The following is a 21,898-nucleotide window of genomic DNA, read 5'->3' as shown; positions in this document are numbered from 1 at the left end:
CAAGCATGCAGTTGTATCATACACATGTAAAAAAATACTGTTTTTATTGTCCATGATGGTGGATATATAAGAACAAGTTACCCATTTAAAAACTCAAAGCAATCTCGCTCTGGTTGAAGTAAGGCAGCTTTGGCATTTCCTGATAACACTAGCTCTTCGATGGTGGCGCTTGTTTGACGGTAAATGCGTTCCAGCGAAGAATTGGGGTATTTTCCAAGAGAAACCAAAATGGCAGAATTCAGCTCTGAAGCCACTGTCTCGATCCGTCTTGTTTCAAACAAGGGCGCTACTTTGGGATGTGTCAAATCTGTGTAGGCTAATATAGACGATGCAGACTGTGGTATGTATTAGTGTCTATGGCTATCCACACTACTTGAATGGCAAATACCTCTAATTCTATTGCCATGGCCCTATTTGACTTGGCCTCCTCCTTGTACGCATTTTTTAATTCGATACCATAAGCTAATCCGTCAACAAACGTGGATAAATCCTCTCTGGCAATTTTTTGCTTCTTCCTCTTGTGCTCCGAGTCCAAAGAGGCTAAACTTGTGGCTCGTTTGATGGAGATGGAAGGCATGTTTTCCGACACCTGTAAGCTTTGTGCCTCTTCTTCAGAAAGCGCGGCATCGTAGTCCATGGCATCGATTGGCACTTTGTCTCGGTGAGCATGATCTGCTTGCTCATGTGCTTGTCTGATCATCTCTATAAACTTGCGACATTTCAGCTTGAATAGAATCATGGGGTTGTTCTCCAATACGTTGGGATATAATTCATCACATAGCTTGAATACATGATCAATGTCACCATCAAAGATAGCTTTACGGATTTCTAGTAGTTGTTCAGTATCACTTGTTTGTGCGACAGTAACAGCATTTACCTTGTCTGTGTGTTGCCTCTAGATCCAACTCTAAATTTGATGCCTCTACAGACGGCAAATTCCCCTTTTGAATGATGGAAGCCTGCAGTGATGTCGCTGCTTTGTGGTATCCATTGTGCTTCAAATACTCCATTACCACATTATCAGCTAGGTTGTTGGCCAAGGAGTTGTTGACAATCTTGAATCGAGATGATGTCAATGCTGGTTTCAATGCAATGCGCCCTAATAATCCTCGTTTTTCGTTTGCCAGCAGCTGATATATGTCAAATTTGAAGGGCTTGGCGCCGAAATTGGCCTCAATTTTCTCGCCTGGAGTCTTGAAACCAACAAAAGGGAAGAGCTCTGTGTCCTTTACCTTCTTGAAAGCGGAACCCAGGTAAATGCCGTTTTTTGTGTAGAATGCAGACATGTCTCTGAAATCGATGCCACATCCTATAATGTCTCCAGTGCCGTATTTGGGTCCGTATGCTTTCTCGGTGCCTGGGCCAGAAAACACATGTCCGTTCTCGCCATGATAGCCCCATGAATGCTCTTCCCAACCTTTGGATAGTTATGATTAGCCTAGTCGTATAGAATATCAGCAATGTCATTACCAGGAAATCTGTCCAAGCTATTGATGCGTCTGCAAAATCCGATGCCAATGTGTCCATCCACGCCTTTCGAGATAACCTTGATCTCAAAGTAATAGATACCGCACTGCTTTCTCATTGCATAATTCGCTCGCACTGATGCCACGTCGCTCTCGTCCTTTCCATTTCCTGTCACTTGAGCTCAACAACCCTGCACGCATAACACCACAGACATTCTTACCTCTGTAGGTGAGTTGCATATAATCTCTACTAATGTCAATGTTTTCGCCCTTGGCCTTCAAATCCCAAGCAGATGGCAATCGTAAATCTTGCATCACTAACGATAATTTGAATGAATCTCCATTGATTAAATTCTGCAAATCCTGAAACTCTTGCGCAGACGGTGTCTTTTTGAGATTCGCATTCATGGTGGCAGAGCTTGAAGCAGAGACACCATCGCTTATCAATGACTCAATGATCATGTTGACATGATCCATGTCCTCGTCATCGTCGTCTGGCGATGCCACCTGCTGCGATAAATCAAGTGTAGTGTAAGTTCGGTGCAATCGAGTAGGAGGAAGAGGTGGTCGAGGTGGAGGAGGCAATGCTGAGCTGCTGCTTTGATGGCTGCTGCTGTCTGATTCGGCATGTGTGGATTTTGCTACTAGCTTGTTGGGGTTACAGATCTTTGTATAGATGAGCCATTGTTGCTTGACGAGTTCAGCATAGACGGTGTTCATGAGGTAGTTGGGGATAGAGGGCATCCCTTCCGATTGTCGTTCATAGAAAGCCTGTAACTCCTCTTTGTAGGTTCTGTGTTTGAGCATGCGAGAAAGGGCATTTCGAGAATGCTGATTCAATGCCAACATGGAGGGATTTCGTCTCACTCGTCTGGACGGATACTCAGATAGCAAGGATGGCGTTGAAGACGATGACATGTCGAGATTCTAAATGTGATTAAAGGGAAAAGAGGGAAGGAAAAAAAAAAAAAAAAAAAAAAAAAAAAAGAGAAAAAATGACCTGCCTAAAATGAAATCAGGGTGAGACCAGCAAAACGCAGATGCAATAGCAATTTGATCAGAAGGGCAGAAGGTGGATGAAGAGGAGGATCCACTCTGCTGTGACTGAATTTCCTTGCTACCATGTGCACTGAATCAGACCCTATCAATGCTGTTGCATGTCAATGAATCAAACGCTCATAGTTTGCTATCATATACGTAACCATTTCGATATATTCGAGCGGAACAGCCTTGTTTTGGAGGGCTTGTCAGGCATAAAGATTGAGGATCCTTTCAGTACCTTAAACTCAGTCATCAATAGTCCATCTTAACATGTTGACATCCTGCTGGCATTTGCATCTCACCTCGCAGTGTCAAAGGTCCTAGATGCACTTCTGGTGCCGCAGTCTGCTCATACAAAAGTACGTCAAAGTGGATCGCAACCTACCATGATTTTGATCGGCATTGGAATCAGCCTCTGATTTGGCCAGTGCATCATCGTTAGAAGCAGACAGGAATCGCGTAATAATTACCGAGAGAGTTCGTGCTCAAACAGAAATTGTCTCTCTTTTTCGTCACAAATACAAAATGGAGGAACATACCTTGAACATAGAAAGCCATTTGATGTGCTCTATCTGGTACGCTGAGTGTTGAACATGACGAGAGCGCGCCTCATATTCAATGCTTTGTCTAGCTCCAGCGAATTTCTACAGACAACAAACATCGCAGAGTGTGGTCATCGCTTTTGCTTGTAAGCTTGCTTGGATCATCTCGCCACTCTTCCTGTGGAATGCTAACTATGAATTGTAGTAAATGCATACAAGAGTCATTGAAGGAAAGCTCTACTTGTCCCAAGTGTCTTCAACCTGTTGAAATCAAGAACCTAACCGCTGATTCGAAACTTGATAAAGTGGTTGCTTACATGGACTTGCTCAAAAATGAGCTACTGACTCACCCTCTCACACCAACAAGTCTTTCTCTACAACAGCAGCAACATCAAATGAGTCGACATTTACAAGTTACATCTAATTCAGACGAAACTGCGGAAGAGTACCAACTAGAGGAGACTTCGTCTGATCTCATTCCATCTGCTGAAGAACTTGAGAAATCATTCAATCGAAAGAGGAAGCTTTCTGGTATGAACACTGAGAACACAGATACACAGACTACGGCAAACGACGAAGATGATCTAGAACGAGAATTTAACGACAGTTTATCCGCGTCAGCTATTCACGAAGCAAAGAGGCTCAAACCGTCAGAGAGTGACTCAAACAGCCAACGTTCGCTTCTGCTCAAGAGCACTACCACTGAAGATACAAACATGGCAGAACGAAAGCCCAAAATCACAGACGACGAAGAAAAGAAGCGTTTGCTCAACCCTGAAAACATGCTTGGCGACATTTGGTCCTTTCCCCAAGATGACGATCATACAGCACAATCTCAATCACAGCGAAACGAAAGCAGTGCAATGGCATCTGCATCAGGAAACTCTGAGAGCGAAGCTACTCAGACAGAGCAGCAATCCGCTACAGATGAATCCGCTTTAGCAGATGAACCCATGTCTCAATCAAAGCAATCAGCCGAGAGCAAAGAAGTCAGCAAGGACTTCATCCCAGACACAGTATATTCTGATAGTGAAGACAGTGCCGATACCAAAGTAAGTACATACATACATTGGCTTTGTACATATTGCTGAATGCATCAACTCAAACAGGACATGTGGAAATGCAGCGAGTGTCAATTCACAAATCAACTTTATATACAGGCGTGTGTAATGTGCCACGCTTTTCGAAATCGCAATACCAATGGTGTGCTTCTATCAGCAGAAGCATCCCAAGAATCAGCTTCTATCGATAAAGCAGCCTCTCCAGCACTACCAAAAGAGCCATACAAGATGACTGTAGCGAGTGATGAGGAAAACGGACCAATCGACAGTACTTTTACCGTGCCGAAAACCAGAAGACGCGACAGTAGCACCAGCCGCAAAGAAGTGCACATCATATATACTGGGCTTACACCAGAAGACGAGAAAAGACTAGACAAAATCAAGGAAGAAGCAGACCTGACGCTCAAAATTGTCATTCACTATCAAATGAGAGATTTCGATGATGTGACACATGTCATTACAAGCGTGGATAAGAAACATTTGTGCAAGAGAACGCTCAAATATCTGCAAGGCGTATTGAAGGGCAAATGGATAGTTGATCCTCAATGTAAGACGATGTGCTGTATATAGAAACTCGATATGCTGACTTTTCTTATTTTTCAGGGGTAATTGATAGTACCAAATCAAAGAAATGGCAAGCAGAAGACAAGTATGAAGTGCAAGGAGACCACTTGACGGGAAAAACGTATGCGCCCAAGCTGGCCAGAGAACCACAGCAAGAACCGCTGTTTCAAGATATGAAATTCTACTTGTTTGGCGATTTCAGTGGAAAGCACAATAAGAATGATCTATTGATACTGTGCAAAGCTGGAGGAGCAAAGATTCTCAGCCGAAAGCCACCAGGCCACGTTGCCAACAAGCAAACGCTGAATCCCGCACAACCTGTCGTCATTTACAGCGCAGATCATCAAAAGAAAAAGAGGCCAGTCTGGCTGAACCAATGCCAGGTCCGTGATCCTCAATGGATCATTGATTGCATTAGCAAATTCAAGGTCGAATATTAAGAAAGAGAAGAGACGGATTTATTGATATTTATAATATATGAAAAAAGTGTACAAATAAAAGCGAATATGGATGTCAAAAGGATGACAAGAGAGAGAGAGACGGGTATATTCATAATCAATAAATAACTAGGAAAATCAGGGCATACATAGTGGGAATTAGTGTTGTTGGTTTACATTTTTCCATAGGTAAAATGTGAAAGAGCATATATATAAATTAAGAATTTGTCAGTGTGTGTGTGTGTGTGTGTGTGTGTGTGTGTTGTGTGTGTTGTGTGTGTTGTGTGTTGTGTTTTGATTCTATAAACATTTGCAGAAATGTTTGGTCCTTTAAATTGAAAAAACCGTTGTTTTTGAAATATTCAGAGGAATCAAAAGAAATAGTTGGGCTTGTGGTTTTGTGTGTGTGTGTGTGTGTGTGTGTGTGTGTGTGTGTGTGTGTGTGTGTGTGTGTGTGTGTGTGTGTGTGTGTGTGATGCGTTGGGTAGTGATTTATTGATTTTTTTTTTGATAGTTGAGAAGCACCACATTTTTCGGGTTCAATTAGATATCGGTACTAAATGCATTCTCCGGCATGTTCAATGGTTGATACGGAGCAAAATGGCCATTGGATGAGTGATGCTGTTGATGATGAGGGTGAGTGTTGCTGGAATGATGGTGCTGTGTTGTGCTGTACTGGTCTTGATGATGATGGGATAGCAGATCCGTTGTATTGGCACCCGGTGATCGCATCAAGGCAACAGCTGCGGCAGCTGCTGCAGCAGTACTAGAGGCGGCGGCAACAGCAACGGCAGCAGCGTTGGTAGTCGTAGAGGAAGATGTGGATGTGGAATTAGAAGTGGTTGTAGGCGCGCTTTCTTGGCAAGGTGTAATGCCTAATGCATTAGGATAATAGCCTGTGCTGTAAAATGAATATCCAGAATAATTTTGATGGTAAAATAAAGGAGATTGAGGTTGTGGGTGTGAATGATGGGTCAATGGATGCATCACATTGTGCTGTTGTTGACGTTGATCTGCTGTATTGGTACCAGAAGTACGGAAACTGCTATTCATGGCAAAAGAGGCTGGATCGTAAGGACAATCCAAAAAGTCTGGTTCGTCTCTATCGTACATGGAGCTGAAATAGGATCTTCTTGGCGAAGAAGAAGTCGATATGGTTACATAATTGGGAGTTGCTTCATAACCACTGTCAGATGAAGGAGGGCCTGATGATAGATCGCTGTCTTCTTGTTTGATGGATGTAGGTGTACAAATGTTAGGCACGCTTGAATCAAATGGGCATCCGTGCCTTGCGTATCGGCTGGAGCGAGGGCTTGAGTTCTTGGACATTAGAGTGCTTGGACTATGACCACTGTTACGACGAGTGATGCAAAAAGGACAATGACGAACAAATCGAGCAACCAATTCCTTTGGAATCCACGAGAACCGTCTTCTTACCAATGCTGAAGTCTTGTCTCTACCTCCGTGATGTGCTTCTCTGTGCGCTTTGACCAAGATATCATAAATTTGCTCCTTCATAGCAACAGGCTTGTTGTCATGACACACCAGATCAGTTGTTCCTGGCTGAAGTTGAAACATCTTCTTGACCCAAAAGCGAAATTGAGCAGTAGAAATGGCTGTATTTCGTGGATCTCTCAACACTTGTTGAATTAGACAGTAGCGATGTTGATCTACCAACGCTTTGTCTCTCTTCTTTGGGCTAAGATTGTTTAGATAGTCGTCAATGATGGCACGGAACTCATCCACAGAGGGAATTTGATCCTCATCGTCAAATGTCTCTTCAGGGGGAGTTGACTGCGAGTAGAGTCTGGCAGTGTTCTCATAGCGGTAACCAGAGTATGGATGATGATGATATAAAGGAATTGCAGTGTTCATGAAGAAGACAAAAGATGCAGATTTTTTAGAGAAAAAAGTAAGAGGGAAAAGAAGAAAGAGAAGAAGAGCAAGATGTTGATTTGCTTCGAGATTTATAAACGAAAAAAAAAGGGGAGATATGCAATTACCAACCATCTTCACGGTGAATATCAAGGAATGAATTGATCGGAACTCTTTTTCATTATTATTCATTACAATGTTTTATGCAGCCGCACGGGCCAAGAATAATAATACAAGATGTTAAGGGGAGAAGGGAAAGGTTGTAAAGCACAATAATGTACAAAATTCGATAAAGGAGAGATCACAGTAGACAAGTAACTTGGGCAGTAGATTTTAACCTTTTGTTTACTAGTAGTTTTCTTATTATAACGTTGTACATTAGATTTACAGCCAACTTATTTAAAAGATTACTTGGGGTTTCTTATTTTGTCTTGTTCTCCAACAGTGCTCTAGTTGACAACAATTTTTAGGTATCTGAAATGCCTCCTTTAAGCTCTCTGGAAGGCAGGAAAGTATGATATAATCAAATATAGCCCTTGTTCCGAGGATCTGGTTAATGCTTTCACAATCAACAAGATGGGATTATCATCATGATCTCTCAAGGGGAAGCAAAGGGAAACCGATGACGGATCCCTCCATTTAATTAAGCCTTTTATGGACCCAAATTCAATGCATTTGTTCAGCTAGAAAAAAAAATGTAATTTTTGCAACATGTACAGCTTTGTTATGGTATATTTCAACCTGGCTCTCTTCAGACCACATTCTGATGGTGGTTTTTAGAGCGTCATGGATGGCTAGCACCTAGTATGAAACGTACGCAGGGCTACGTGTAATAGTAATAGTATCCAATAGTTAAAATACCAAAGCGTGGCGTATGTATGAAAAATAGGAGTGCCATAATAATGAAAACAGTGGATAGAGATGTAAAACTCTGTTTACTACCCCAAATTCAATGCAGCGCACGGAGATCTTGTGTACTATTTACCACTCATGTACCAATTTTACTAGTTTCTCCCTAGTTTTCCATTCCTGATAGCATTAAATTTATGCCATTTGATATGCCTCGTTATTCTCAATAAGATGGCAAGAATGCTGCCTCCAAATTTAAGTTTGGTGCTGTTGTATGCCAAACATTACATATGGCTGTGGCGTCAGGCTTGTTGCAAGACGGACTGCAACAGCGATACTGATGATCTAGTCGAATCCCTGCTTGTCGTGTATGCGCATTAATTGCATCAAACTGTAATCTACTCACTTGAATAATGACAACGAAAATCACAAATCTCTTTATGGAATGCCACATTATTATTATGCATGAACAACCCATTATTTTGATCATCGGCTCCAAACATAAGAAACAAACAAATGTCATTCCTCAATTGTTGTCAATACGTTTTCGATGGTTCCTGAAAATAGAATCATTCTAATTTGGTCTATAGTGTGTGTTCACGATGATCCTTTTTCCTGTCGCATCAGGGAAATCTCGGCAAAAATACACTGTTTTGCATCTCCTTGGCTATCTGCTCTTCTTCTTAAATATCTCTTGTACATATCTCTTTGTTTGATCATGATCCCGAGATATAGTATACTATTTTGCTTTAACCGAGTGATACAGTATTACCCGAAGAGAAAAAAAAGGGGACGGTATATATATATATATATATATACGACACTTTATTCTTTTACGCCCAAATGTGCATGAATTTACAGTAACCTCTTCATTAGGCTATTCGTCCAGATCCATCTTGCTCTCTTCTTCGGCCGCAGGTGTGTTGGGAGCAGTGCTAAATTCTACTTTTTCAACCACGGCCTCCTCTTGCTCTATAGTGTTCTCCACGTCATTTTCTTTTTGTCCCTGTTGTTTGTCTTCATTTTTGACCTTCTTTTCAGACCCACCTTCCACCTGAATGGGCTCCCGTTTGAGAGTCTTTTTGATTTCGTCCTTGGTCTCTGTATCAATGCGATCTGTCACCACTTCTTGGTCTTTTGTTTCTTTTGCAGTCTCGTCGTCTTTCTTTTCATCGTTGATCTTGTCTTGTTCAATGGGCTCGCTTGCCGTAAAGTTATGTGGCTCGAGCTCGATGCAATTGTTGAATAAGGGTAGTAATTTCTCGCTACCAGTAGTTTCTTGCATGGTTGTATCTTTGTCGTTTGAATGATCATAGTCTTCCCAGTATGATGTAACTAATAGAGCCTGAAAAAATAAAGCTCAATGGCGTGAATGTTGTAATGCCAGTATCTTGAAGTTACCTTTTCGACTGCACGCAAGTATTTGATGTACATTTTGTAGTACTTTTTTGGTTCAATGACAAGCTCGCATAGTCGCTGAATTGTGAAGGGGCAGCTATGCCAGCATCATCAGCCATCGGTCGTTAGGTTGACATGGTGTAAGCTTACTTTGAATGATCATTGATACTATGGCTAATCTTGGCAGCCAAAACATCTGCATCTTTTTTGGCATTCTCATCTTTTATATTATTCTCCATGATTTCATGTTGCTAAATACAAGTCAAATAGGGCTCCATTGGACATTCAGTATAGCCCATCTAGTCAAATACCTTTTTGATCAAGGAATCAAGGATCTTTTGCAGTTCTCGCCAGGTGATGGCAAGTTCATTTGTCTCTGCAATAGATTTCAGCGCGGGATTGATATCCAAATCGTCAAATGCATCATTGATCTCCACAAGATCAGGGCGATTGACTTTTTTCACTTCAACAGTATCATCAAGATCAACTGTTGCTGAGGAAAGATTTTCATCGCCATTAGTGATTTCTGACATGCTTTATATAAGAATTAGTATGGAGAAAAAGAAGAAGCGCGTCAATTGAAAGCGAGTGCGATTGTTCAACAGCTTGTGACGCGAGTTAATTGCAGTGATGGTCTATCACAAATCACTCTTGATGCATTGTGTACATTGGTGGCAGCAACTGTACAATCCACTTATTGGGCTACATGTTCACGCGATCAAGACAACCACAAGAAGCAAGCAAAAAAAAAAAGGCAGTTGAAGAGGGGAATATAGTAATATATTTCAAATTTATGTTAACGGCTTATTATGATGAGGATGGAGCGTCTGCAGTGTTTGCTGTCGCTGTCGCTGTATTATTGTTATTCGTAGTAGTAGTGTTAGTGGCTGTTGTTGTGGTGGAGGTACTTGATTCAGCGGCGGTGGCTCCGCTTTCTGCTGAAACGGCATTCAGAGGGAAATGTTGAACAAGTAATGCGTCAATGGAGTTAGCCAGTAAACCAGATTGCTTTTCCAATTCTTGTAATTCGTTCGACAGTGAGGTCTCGAGTTCATCGTACTGCTGTACCTTGATGGACAACTTGTCCACCATAGTCTTGACAGCCAAACGTGTCCAATGTTGAATTTCTTGGACTTCATAACTGGCCAGCTTGCGAGCACTCTGCACAGCACTTTTCAGAGCTAATGTAGTGGCTTCTTTTTGTATGTCTCTAGAGAAGATGCCTTGATCGACTGCTTTCTTTGCTGCTTTACGACCCTCTGCGGTTGCTTCGGACATCTTTTCGTCGGCATCTTCCCTCTTTAAATTGCTGGATTCAGCTTCTGTGTCAACCTCTTGCTTCACCACATCCTGCATCGCTGCATCTTCTCCGTCTGCATCCTGTTTGAGTGGTCCATCTTCTTGTCTGCCTTCGCCTGACTTCATCAACACCTTGAGTGCAGTTTTAGCTGCTGCGGAACCGACGCCAGGGTTGACATGGCCAGCTAAGAATGCAATTGTTGTCATGATAGGATTAGGCATATCTCCAAAAGGCAACTCCTCCAACTCCTTTTTTGTCAACTGAGCTGTAAGGAACTCGTCGTTGATAGGCAGTTGTAAAAAGTGGGTGATGCACTGTTCCTTGGATCGACTACCAACATGTTCAGAGATCATGAGCCAGTCATCATCGAATCTTTCCACGCCCTCCAATAAACGCAGTGTCTCTTGGGTTGTCCATGCCTCATCCATCATAAGCTCTGTATCGTCAGCCTCCACACGTAAAAAGTCGCCACTTGAGAATGTCGCAGGAAAACGGCCCTCCAGAAAACAGTCAATGCATACTTGATAGTTTTTGGCCTTGAGGGATCGATACGACACAGCGCTACAGTCGACGCTGCAATTGGAGCAATGGAATATTTTACGGCCGTCTGGATTGTTGGGGTCTTCGATTGTTAGATCCCAAGAAGAACGTGAGGGCGGCACTTGTGTTTCGTTGTAGATGAGATCCCTTAAATACTGAATATCGGCCTTGTCTATATCGTCCAAATTGCGCTGCGACTTGGGAGCGACTTGCGCATTGGGATCGCTGTCAATGTAAGGGTCGAATATTCTGCGACGTGGATCAGGTCTGGCATTAATGATGTTGTTCATTTCGAGAAAGTTGTGGATTCTAACCAACGTGACCAAATCAGCATCTAGTTTGGATTTGCAGGCGGACACTGTCAAGTAGAAATCTGGGTTGGCTCTGTAGGTGTCAACCATGTGGTTTCTATACTGCTTGTATCGGTCCTCTGATAGATCTGCGCTTCCAATTTCTGGCAGAGCCAACAGCTCGTTTTCACTGATGAAGGACTGATCGAACCACTGGGGAAGGTCGAATTCTGCATAGTCAAAGGGGGTTGCTTTGACCAAAGTTGATATGTTGAGAACTAGTCAACGTGAATGAATAAGATGTGCTTGATTAAACACTGTCCATTTTACCTTTGTCTTCTGTTTTGTCCTCGTCTAGTTTGCGCATTTTGTTGGGCCTCATGGGATATTCGACATTGACAGAGGTAAACTGCGATATGTTGGTCAAGTCGCCATTCAAGTAGGGCTCGAATTCGTTCTTTCGCTGTCTGCTTCCAATCTGCGGCTTTTCGGCTTCAATGTCTCTAACACGGATGACAGGCTGATAACCGACTTGAAGAACTGGCACTGATGGTGGAGCAGGCTCTTGAAACACTGAATTGTCAGTCGCTGTAGCAACGGATGAAGATGGTGAGGGCTGTTTGGCTACAGTCTTTAATTTGGGCTCTTCTTTTAGTGTTACGGTTGCTGCTGCTGTTTCGTCTGAATCAAGATCACTCTGTTTTCGTTTAGCAGGTAGAATTGGCTCCTGGTCTTGGTCGTCTTGGTCGTCTTCCTCGGCCTCTACACCATCTACTTCATGCTCGTCCTCTTCCTCCTCCTCCTCCTCCTCTTCTTCTTCCTCTTCCTCTTCCTCTTCTTCCTCGTCTTCGTCTTCGTCTAAATCCTCATAGTCCTCTTCGTTCATAAACTCGTTGAATCGTTCTGTATCTTGCAGCCATCTCACTGATATCTTCCATGAGCCATTGTGTTCTGGTGGTTCTTCTGGATCGGCAAACTGCTGTGTCTGGGGCAACCAGCTGTCGAATGAGTCTGGATAGTACCACCAATGCACCAACACCATATTTCCGTCTTTTTCCAGTGTTCTAAACCAATCCTCTTCGACACTGCTCTTGTTGTATTCGTGCAGCTTTCCGTGCAGGATGTGAGTTGCTTTATCCACATTGTCCACATAGGTAGCTACAGAAGATGTTTGAGTACGTTGGTTTGTTTTTATATCATACTCAAACGTTACCTCCTAGTCTTTTGATCATTGCAATGACGGTTTTACGATGGGCGTCTGTCACAGGCTCCATGATGGCGATCTTTGGTATATGGATGAATCCTTTCTTGATCAGGGCAGTTCGTACAGCCTGAACCAAATCAGCGTTCTTTTGTTTCTTGGAAGGGTTACCAAAGTCCCATTTCTTCCAATTGTGGCGAATACGAAATGTGTAGGCACTGTGGAGAATGGTGTAGATGGCTGTGTCCTTCTTGAGAAGCGTCTTTTTGGATACTTTGAACAGCTTGGCAGGGATTCGCACTGGTGCATTGCTGGGCCTGTTGAATGCGCCCAAACAATCCTGCTGAAATTGCTGAAATTGACCGATGAGCAAGGAGAGATCTCGCGCCGTGAATGTGATATCGCGCTGTTGCTTGGCCAATTCCTGAGTCAACGGCTTGACAATGTCGGTAAAGCAATCCACCACATCTGCTGATTCAAAATGGCTTTGCCCCAAGGCAGCTCCTTTTGGATTTCTCTTCGACATTTCCAAACTTGATTGTGGAATAGAAGGAATTTCAATCCAGTGAAAAGTTTTGCGACTCTTTTTATTGAGAGGCAAATGGCAGTGCTTACATGACGTCAGCTCATTGGCTGTTTTGCTCTACTTTACATCTGGTTATCATGCAATTGTATCAAAAGCTGTGCCGCGCACTCTATGACAATGAAATGTAAGTCAACATGTACCTCTGAAGCACATGTATTCACACTCGCCTACATAGAAACGAGTTGGGATTACTGCCCATGATCCCAGAGATGTCAGATGTACCGCCAGAGAATCAAAAATATCATCCGTTGATTGTCGTGGAGAATAAACTAGGCATTGCTAAGCAATGTTTGTCTATACTGCTCAAGGAAGCTCATGAATACTTTATCACGCTAGATAAGAGCGATCAACGTCATCTGGAGGAAGCAACTCGAATCATGGTATTGCTCAAACCAGATAATTATACAGCCATGAACCGAAGGTAACATTTGGACTATGTATAGGCCCATAAATGTCGAAGCCTTATGCCATTGCTGTAGAAAGCAACTGATCCAATCAAAGTACATTCAGCCCAAAGACGAAATAGCACTGTTGGAGCTCATTTTCACCATTCCAAAGCATTCTAAAAGTTCCATAGCGTGGTATCATCGGCAATGGATATTTGCTCATTATGCCGACTTGAATGTCGAGAATGAATTCAGACTGTGCACAATGGCATCCCTGTTGTATCCAAGAAACTATTATGCCTGGACCTACAGACACTGGGTGCTATCTACCTACTGCGCATCGGATCCAGCCAGAGTACAGCAAGAGTACAAAAGCACATGCCAATGGATCGAGCGCAATATCAGTGATTTCTCTGGCTTCCAGTACTTGCAGCAGGTGATAGAGATACACAGTGACATCCATCGAGAGTCTCACATGCGATGGCTCGACAACCTCATCATTCGATATCCTGGCCACGAGTCGCTATGGTGCCATAGACGGTTCTGCTCCCACCTGTTTGTTCGGTCTGAGGCACACTGCCATGAACAACATGCATTTATTGAGAATATCATGCAAGATGTGTACAAAGATCAATCGCTCTCGCTGAACAATGTGTCTCTGCAAAAGGAATTTGCCTTGAAGTTTGGGTTATTTCATCTTATCATGGCAAGTAATTCATATGAGAAGCAACTACTTGAATCTTACATATAATACAGGAAAAACAATCGCATGGCCATCTCTTTACTGATGCATCTACAGCCAACTTGTATTTATCAGTTGCCCCTACACCTCATTTCATGGATCTTCAGGGGGGGGAGAGCAACAAAGAGAAAAAGAGCAATTTTGAATGCAACTAAAATGTCATTTTCAAATCAATAAATCTTTATTGGGAGCATCATGTCTTTTGGCAAGGTCGCCATGTACCCAGGTTGATGGCAACATTGCTCTATAAGCAGCCCATCTCCTGTTTTACAACGTGTAGATAGAGTTGGGATATGTAAGGGGACCATTATAGTGTCACTTTTTAGTGTAAAATACCTGTTGAGCCAGCAGCAAGGAGATAGATAGAGAAAGAGTGAGTGAGACCTGTAATGTTCCTCTGCATAGAGGACATGGAGAAGAAAGGAATGTTGTTGTCAGTTAATCATGAAATTAAATGCGCATAGGATTGGAGCTGTTGTATGTTTGTGTGTCGTTTTTGACGTAAATGTCGATCTTTCTTATTACCATATATGTATCATTTCTACTCTATGACGATGCCACAGAGTGATGCTACCTCCTGAAATAGACCATTGCTGTATAGGATAGTGAACAACCGTTTCAACGAACCTTGTCGCTATTACCTCGGTGCTTACATGATGTCGACATGCACATATACAGCGATATATCGAATGTACAAGCACAATGATCACCGTTCTGGTATACGATACGCATTATGTGTAGATCTTGTCAAGTCTTCATGACGATTGTATTCGCAAGGCCTCCCCTTTTTTATAGTTATTTTCATCACTGGATGATGATAATGAATTTGCATAAAACTATATTGATGTCGGCAAATTGTAATGAGATGATTATGGTTCATTATCACTTGGTCTAGTATTTCTCCATCGGAAATCTAGAGCCATCCTTCAAACAAACAAACAAACAACGACTGAATAAGCTTTCAGTGGGTATAGCTCTTCAAGTCATGGTCTATGTCTTCTGTGGTATTACTAGCCGAGGAGCATGTTTCTATGTGTCTCATGCTGACCCCCAGGCAATATGGATCATATAAAAAGAGGCAATAAATAGAATTGCCTCCACAACTAAATAGGAGGACCCAAACAAGACACCAGAGGAATTGATATACAAACTACCCCGTTGTCCGTAAAACGGAAAAAAAAACCGCAGCTCCCTCACTCTGCAGAATACAGATTTCATCATATCCCTTGATTGCAAGCACTCGAGCAGAAATCAGTGAGTAAATGACCTCTCTCTCTCTCTCTCTCTTTTTTTTTTCTTCTAATAATAATTCTTTGATCTTTTAGCCTGTACATTTTATATAAATACATTTCCCTTTTTCTTCTTTTTGCTCATTCTCCTTTGCTTTCTTTTTCATCATTCCATTCAACACATCTCTGTTTATAACAGTAAACAATGAGAGACACCGCTTCACATATTCCCAAATTACCCAACATCAACTTTGAGAATGATTCAAGGCTATCATTGGACGACAGCAGCACTGTACTCTCATCCAGCCATATATCCAATGCAAGCACCATCAACACACAGCAACCCACTCGTCTGGAACGACTACTTCGCACTGGCAGCTTATCAGATTCTGGCTACCTTTCAGAGAAGAAAAAGGAAGAGAAAATATACACTGATAGCGAAGAATACACATTGACAGAACAGTATGAAGGGCAGCAGATGGAAGAAGATCCCTATCGATGGGTCATTCTTGTGGGTGGATTTCTTGCACAAGCCATCAGCATGTGTACATTATCAAGCTGGTAAATGTTTTATACAGAAAATACAATTCTGAATTTCGATACTAACCTGTAGATCTCTTTATTTATATTTCATGCAAATGTAGGGGTAAGTGATCTCACATCCAATTTCATTTGGAAGGATGCTGTAGTAAGGAGCATGTTGTCTCTCTCTCTCTCTCTCTCTCTCTCTCTCTCTCTCTCTCTCCAGCTCTTTATCTATGTTCATCTCTTTACTGATTCATTGTTATCCCTAGGTGTCATGCAAGACTATTTCGATCGGCAAGTGTTCAAAGGGTCTGTGGATGTTACTGAATTGAGCTTTGTGGGCACCATTGGCTTTGCTTTTTGCGGTCTGATGGGCCCTATCACACCCTTCTTTATGTCACTCGTAGGTGCTCGCTGGGTGATGTTCTTTGGCACCGTTTTGATATCAGCTGGTCTGGTATTAGCGAGTTTCTCTACTCAGGTGTGGCAATTGTATATTACTCAAAGTGTTATGCACGGCATGGGTGCGGCACTCTTGTACATTGTTAGTGAATATTGAACCGAAATTGTAACGATGATAGCACTCACCATTATTCTTCAGGTTTCCATGTCAATATCACCGCAATGGTTTGTAAAGAGACGAGGGTTTGCTATGGGCATCATGGTTAGCGGTTCTGGTATAGGCGGCTTGATTATGCCCTTCGTCATGACAACGCTGAATGAATCACTGGGAGGAGCTTGGTATGCATTCTCTAAAACATAGTCTTAATAACCGCTCTAATAGCTCTATACATAGGTGCTATCGGGTGCTAGGCATCATCACCTGTGTCGTAAGTCTGATTTCGACATTGCTGTTAAAAGAGAAACCCAACATGCCCAACGCCAAAAAGGTGCAGCTCAAGGAAATGATAAATCTCAGTATCTGCAAAGACCATAAATTCATTATTTGGTGTGTTGCAGGCAACTTGAGCATGTTATCATACTTTGTCCCTGCATTCTTCCTGCCATCGCATGCCACAAAGATTGGATTGTCGCCAAATCAGGGGTCTGTGCTAGTGGCTATCTTCTCTGCTGTCAATGTGTTGGGTCGCATCATCTCTGGGTAAGTAAATCATGTCGTTGCGAATTGCCCTTTCACTCATACTTGGCATCGTAGTTATTTGGGTGACCATATCGGCGTCGTCAATGTCGATATCGTCTTTTTATTCACATGTGGACTAAGTTCACTTTTTGTGTGGACGTTTGCCAATTCGTTCATCACGCTCATGATCTTTATCATCATTTACGGCTTTATGAGCGGTGCCGTGTTTTCGCTTTGTAAGTTTGACCCGTCTTGATGTATACAGTGTATGATGGTTCGCATCTAACTTGTATATACTTTTGTTTAGTGGCGCCAATCACCGCTACCATCACTGGCATGGAAAAGTATCCATCTGGTATTTGTCTGTATCTTTTCTTCATGACTGGAGCAAGATTCGGTCCTTCGTTGGCAGGCGCAATACAGGCAGCAACAAACAAGCACTCATTTTTTGCACATCAAATGTTTACAGGACTCGCATTCATACTATCAGCATTCGTAACCCTGTATCTCAAGTATACATTACAGCCCAAAATTTTGGCAAAGGTGTAAATAACTAACTTGTCACCATCTATTTATCTTATATATATATATACATATATATTAGCCATTCAGTTATTAAATAATTAAAATTTTTGTATGTTTATCAGAAAAAAAAAAAGCGCTGATGTGAAGAGTGTCGCTTAACCTCTAAAAGATGTACTGATAAGACTAGGCTTCGCACTTGGATGAACACTTTGCAGCGACTCAATCTCACAAATACATACAACCGTATTAGAAGCAAAATAGTGTCGTCATGGACAGACATGTTACTTTTTCAACTCGCAATTTCCTTTTTATAAGCGTCAAAAGCATCAATTACCTTTATAGCTAGAGAGCTATTCATGTTTGCCAGCCAAAATAGTTTAATCTCCGAAATTAAAGCATTTGCTCCAGATTGGCCATATTCTGTTCAACTTTGACTTGATTAAACTATCTCGCAACATTCGACTATGTAAGCTGTGTTGATCATCCCATACTTCCTAATACATTCTAGGAGTGCTTCTCAAGGCGCATTCAACGGTGCTAATCAAAAGAGATGCTTTGATTGAACTTATTGAGCAAAGTCTGAAAATACGAAATAAGGTTTTTCGCGAAAATGTTGAAATTTTACATATCAAGGTAACATAAAAGCGATTTTAGGGGTTGTTTTGGATAAATACAATCATTTGGATCTAATAGATACCATAGTAAAAGTCTTCATTTTTGAGGCGAAAAACGCGATCGTTTGATTTTCGATAAAAACTATGAGGGGTACCTCATGGTTTTGGGTCGAATTCTGGCCATGTTTTTTGGGTCCTTAAAAGGCTGAGCAAAGGTGTCAATAAGTAATTGTTGGATAAAAGCAGCCGTTTGGCGCTGTTCTGAGAGCCTAAAACGGCTTCTAACACGAGAAATCACGCCCAAATGTGTCCAGATTTTGCTGCGATTAGCATACTATTGAGTAATTAGAGGCAGTGCAAATATGCGGTCTGCCCATATTTTAAATGATTTTCATTGCTACAGATCTGGAACACCTTAAAAGAGGTTTTATCCAGCAGCTGCAGATTGTTCCAGAGAAACTTTTCACGATAATCAAAGGATTAAGAGTGAGAGGCTGATAGGAATTCTTCCGTTATTTTGTATTCGGTGTGCGAGTATATGACAAACAGCTTATTGTATTTGCCTGATAGGCCAATAAATGGTATAAATTTATTCAAGTATTTGTAAATAGCGAGGATTACATGTTTCAATTCTTGTTGGTGGCAGTGTGATTATTATGATGTTGAACCAGAGGGTCATCTGAGCCAGAGAAATTATCTGGCGTGGCTGTATGATCATCCTCTGCGGTTGAAGTCGTGTAAACTGTAGCAGATGCATCAGGAGACGTTAATAAAACAGTGTCCACTTCATTTGGTTTCTGTAGCTGCGTTCCTGAGGGTGAAGAAATAGGCCTGCCAGATTCATCGGTCCTTCCCATTGGTGCCAACATGAAATTGTGATAACTGTCCATTTGATGGTACATATTATTGCTAGCATCACTGCCCGTGCATGGTTGGTATACGTGTAAAATGACAAAACTTTACTGTACATATTTACCTGGAAAAATGGAGTGATGGTGGTGCATCCCAATAGCCAAATGACTGACGATAATGGTTATTGTCCACAACATTTTGATGCACAGCAGCATTGGATGCAGCAGACACATAGCCTGGTCCATAATTCTGTTCATGATAGATGTTGTTATCACTGTCAGTAAAGCAATTATTGTCGTAATACTGAGTTTGACTCCTGTCAATAGGAGAGATTATTGTAGGAGTCAAAGGGATTGCATTGTTGCCGCCGTACTTGGGTGCGTTAAAATAGTTGTTTCCAGCTGTGCTGCTGTTTGGGGGATGGTTGGTGAGTGTTTGTTGCTGGTTGCTCCAGTCAGCTGCTGCTACCATGTTGTTATGCGATGTTGTCGTTGATAGTGATGGATGTGAGGTAATTTTTGAGTTGACTAGAACAGCATTGATATCTTGCGATGGACGATGATTACTACCAGTGGCATTGTTATACTGCATTTGCTGGCTATGGCTTTCGCCATAATGGCTTATATCTTGATCGTCGACATAAGGTACAGGCAAAGATGCGTTGTTGCCGCCTTTACCGTCTTTGGAGAATGGCTTAACTCGTTTTCTGCGGCACCACCAAATGCTAGCGCACAGTAGAGCAAGCAACAAAGCACCGACTACGCCTACAATGATGCCTATTAGCCCCTTGGTGCCGCCAACACTTTGGTATTTGTCACTGGATGGAGGAGCTGCATAGCTGGATACAGCTTGATAGGACCAGGTCCAATCTGTCACATTGAGAAGCTGGATATCAACTGCTTTCGCAGACGCGTTGGTACCAGCAATCACCCATATTTGATCACCTATCAATATGGAGGTATGGTTGGAACGATACAGTCCTACTCCCTGAACTGGAGGCTGACTCCACGTATAGCTGTTCATGTCTCTGGTGTCCAGAGTCCAAACATCGTTCAGCAGATATGCGCCAGAGTCATTAAAATACTCGCCGCCGATCACAATGAGTGTGTGTCCATCTGGATGCAATGTGGTTGTATGATGTTTTCTTGCTGTCGGAATGGCACTGCCACTAGCGCCGATGTTGGACCATCTTGCTTTATGTACAGTGTTAGACAGGCGATGAATGCAGGTGCGTTAAAGAGTAGCTTACATGTGCGAGGATCAAGTACGACAATATCAGTCATATTAGCTAATGGAAAGTTTGTCACCATGTCCACGTTTGAGCTATTGTTTATGATGGAGCCTCCAATCACTACCAATTGGCCATTTGTATCACTAGCAAAATGAGTTTATATTTAGTAAATAAAGCTTGATTTGTTTGAATAAATAGTAACCTAATTTGTGTTATGGTTGCATTGGCTCTGGTAGGACCACTCGCATAAGTCAAACCTGTATTGAGCCACTGCTCTCCTTTGCTATCGTAAATGGGGACGTCCTGGTGCCAGTAATTTGGATAGTAGGATGAACTAGCACTAAGGCCTGTAATGGCTTCAGAGCTTCCTCCTGAAAGTATTGTCTTTTAGCGGGCAGGAGGGATTGAGGTCGAGGCCATATTTACCAAATATAAAGGTTAGATTCGTATGCGTAAACTCGTAGGCTGCGTTTCGTCTGGCCAGAGGAGCATTGACTGGGCTGATAATCTGTTTCCAAGAGCTTGATTGTGTGTTGTATTGGCATATGGTCATGGTGGATTCGTACACGCCATTCACATTGCTTCCCGCGCCAAATACATTGACGCTCACACCATCTGCATCGGGTAAGGCTGCTGCAAAATGCATAACTGGGCACTGATCATTGGTGATTTGCGAGGATATATCTGTCCTGTATAGACATGGATGAAAAATCGAGGCTTTACTCTGTACATATGGCTTCTTACACTAGCGGTTGCAAGGTATTGAAACTCTGCTTTAGATCAATCACCGAGAGCTTATTATCAGACTGCGTGTTCTTTGAGAATGAGAACACATAGATAGCATTGGATTGGGGTATATAGACAGGCTTTCCAGGCACTGGCACAGCACCAGGCACAGCAGATACTGAATACATGCTTATCAGCAAAGAGAGTGCAATCAAGATCTTTGTGCTCATCAGTTTCAACAAAGAGAATGAAAGAAATGTAAAAAATGGGAGGGAAAGGGCAAAATGCAAAAATATGAGAAGAAAGGGATTCAAGGGTGAAAAAGAGAGAGAAACAGCATCATACAGGAGTTCAAGTATGTCTGCAATATGTCTAGCTCCAAAGGGTTTTTACTGTATACAACAAACATAAACAACTGCTGAGCCCTCTCTCTTGCTTTAAGCTTGATGCATGCAAACTATTTAGGAAGAATTTCTTACTGTAATACATGGGATGATGATGAGGTAAGGAGTATAATGTGCAAATCATTCAAACACCAGCCTCTTCAATCCACTGCCATTCAATCCTCATTTCAAGGCTTCTTCTAGAACATGAAATTGTCCTGAACTAATGTCCCCTAATATGGCTAGCTGTCCCTACTGCGCTTTCTCTGGCTCTCGTGTTCTTTTGTTCATGCAAGAATCCCTTCAAGGCGATATCACATCCTCTAGTCGAGCAGCCCAACCAGCCAGCGGGCCAGTCAATCAGACTGAAATGCGGGTTAACAGTGCCCACAGACGAAAAATTCTCAGGCACTACCATCTTTAAACTGAAACTGGGCCAACACAATATGTGTCC

The 21,898-nt window shown here is 42.2% G+C and overlaps 9 protein-coding genes across 9 annotated transcripts; 4 read left to right on the top strand and 5 right to left on the bottom strand.

Annotated features, from left to right (window-relative positions):
- Positions 1–77: 77 nt before the first annotated feature.
- Positions 78–2,384, bottom strand: PRP31 (U4/U6-U5 snRNP complex subunit prp31; the record flags this gene model as incomplete). Its single annotated transcript, XM_064821581.1, has 5 exons — positions 78–335; positions 389–828; positions 878–1,417; positions 1,471–1,635; positions 1,688–2,384. The coding sequence occupies 5 exons, from the start codon at positions 2,382–2,384 to the stop codon at positions 78–80; spliced, it is 2,100 nt and encodes a 699-aa protein (XP_064681267.1).
- A 648-nt stretch (positions 2,385–3,032) lies between these two features.
- Positions 3,033–5,114, top strand: ATC70_002199 (uncharacterized protein; the record flags this gene model as incomplete). Its single annotated transcript, XM_064821580.1, has 5 exons — positions 3,033–3,082; positions 3,139–3,195; positions 3,255–4,101; positions 4,159–4,657; positions 4,714–5,114. 5 exons carry the CDS (start codon positions 3,033–3,035, stop codon positions 5,112–5,114), a joined length of 1,854 nt encoding a protein of 617 aa, XP_064681266.1.
- A 540-nt stretch (positions 5,115–5,654) lies between these two features.
- Positions 5,655–6,986, bottom strand: ATC70_002198 (uncharacterized protein; the record flags this gene model as incomplete). Its single annotated transcript, XM_064821579.1, has 1 exon — positions 5,655–6,986. The coding sequence occupies one exon, from the start codon at positions 6,984–6,986 to the stop codon at positions 5,655–5,657; it is 1,332 nt and encodes a 443-aa protein (XP_064681265.1).
- Positions 6,987–8,712: 1,726 nt separating this feature from the next.
- On the bottom strand, positions 8,713–9,766 carry ATC70_002197 (uncharacterized protein; the record flags this gene model as incomplete). The annotated part of the gene is made up of 4 exons (XM_064821578.1): positions 8,713–9,180; positions 9,237–9,330; positions 9,384–9,484; positions 9,545–9,766. The coding sequence occupies 4 exons, from the start codon at positions 9,764–9,766 to the stop codon at positions 8,713–8,715; spliced, it is 885 nt and encodes a 294-aa protein (XP_064681264.1).
- A 274-nt stretch (positions 9,767–10,040) lies between these two features.
- ATC70_002196 (uncharacterized protein) lies at positions 10,041–13,090 on the bottom strand (the record flags this gene model as incomplete). Its single annotated transcript, XM_064821577.1, has 3 exons — positions 10,041–11,641; positions 11,694–12,521; positions 12,577–13,090. The coding sequence occupies 3 exons, from the start codon at positions 13,088–13,090 to the stop codon at positions 10,041–10,043; spliced, it is 2,943 nt and encodes a 980-aa protein (XP_064681263.1).
- A 137-nt stretch (positions 13,091–13,227) lies between these two features.
- Positions 13,228–14,287, top strand: ATC70_002195 (uncharacterized protein; the record flags this gene model as incomplete). The annotated part of the gene is made up of 3 exons (XM_064821576.1): positions 13,228–13,274; positions 13,326–13,571; positions 13,630–14,287. The coding sequence occupies 3 exons, from the start codon at positions 13,228–13,230 to the stop codon at positions 14,285–14,287; spliced, it is 951 nt and encodes a 316-aa protein (XP_064681262.1).
- Positions 14,288–15,712: 1,425 nt separating this feature from the next.
- Positions 15,713–16,072, top strand: ATC70_002194 (uncharacterized protein; the record flags this gene model as incomplete). The annotated part of the gene is made up of 1 exon (XM_064821575.1): positions 15,713–16,072. The coding sequence occupies one exon, from the start codon at positions 15,713–15,715 to the stop codon at positions 16,070–16,072; it is 360 nt and encodes a 119-aa protein (XP_064681261.1).
- Positions 16,073–16,306: 234 nt separating this feature from the next.
- Positions 16,307–17,662, top strand: CDC24_1 (Guanine nucleotide exchange factor for Cdc42p; the record flags this gene model as incomplete). The annotated part of the gene is made up of 5 exons (XM_064821574.1): positions 16,307–16,576; positions 16,634–16,773; positions 16,829–17,134; positions 17,189–17,349; positions 17,421–17,662. The coding sequence occupies 5 exons, from the start codon at positions 16,307–16,309 to the stop codon at positions 17,660–17,662; spliced, it is 1,119 nt and encodes a 372-aa protein (XP_064681260.1).
- Positions 17,663–18,878: 1,216 nt separating this feature from the next.
- On the bottom strand, positions 18,879–21,249 carry JAC1 (molecular chaperone; the record flags this gene model as incomplete). The annotated part of the gene is made up of 6 exons (XM_064821573.1): positions 18,879–19,170; positions 19,229–20,297; positions 20,354–20,478; positions 20,538–20,706; positions 20,762–21,024; positions 21,080–21,249. 6 exons carry the CDS (start codon positions 21,247–21,249, stop codon positions 18,879–18,881), a joined length of 2,088 nt encoding a protein of 695 aa, XP_064681259.1.
- Between the last annotated feature and the right edge of the window lie 649 nt (positions 21,250–21,898).

This window comes from Mucor velutinosus (assembly GCF_035048745.1).
Source record: "Mucor velutinosus strain NIH1002 chromosome Unknown tig00000093, whole genome shotgun sequence".
NCBI classification, from domain to species: Eukaryota; Fungi; Mucoromycota; class Mucoromycetes; order Mucorales; family Mucoraceae; genus Mucor; species Mucor velutinosus.
This window is presented reverse-complemented; position numbering and strand designations above follow the sequence as displayed.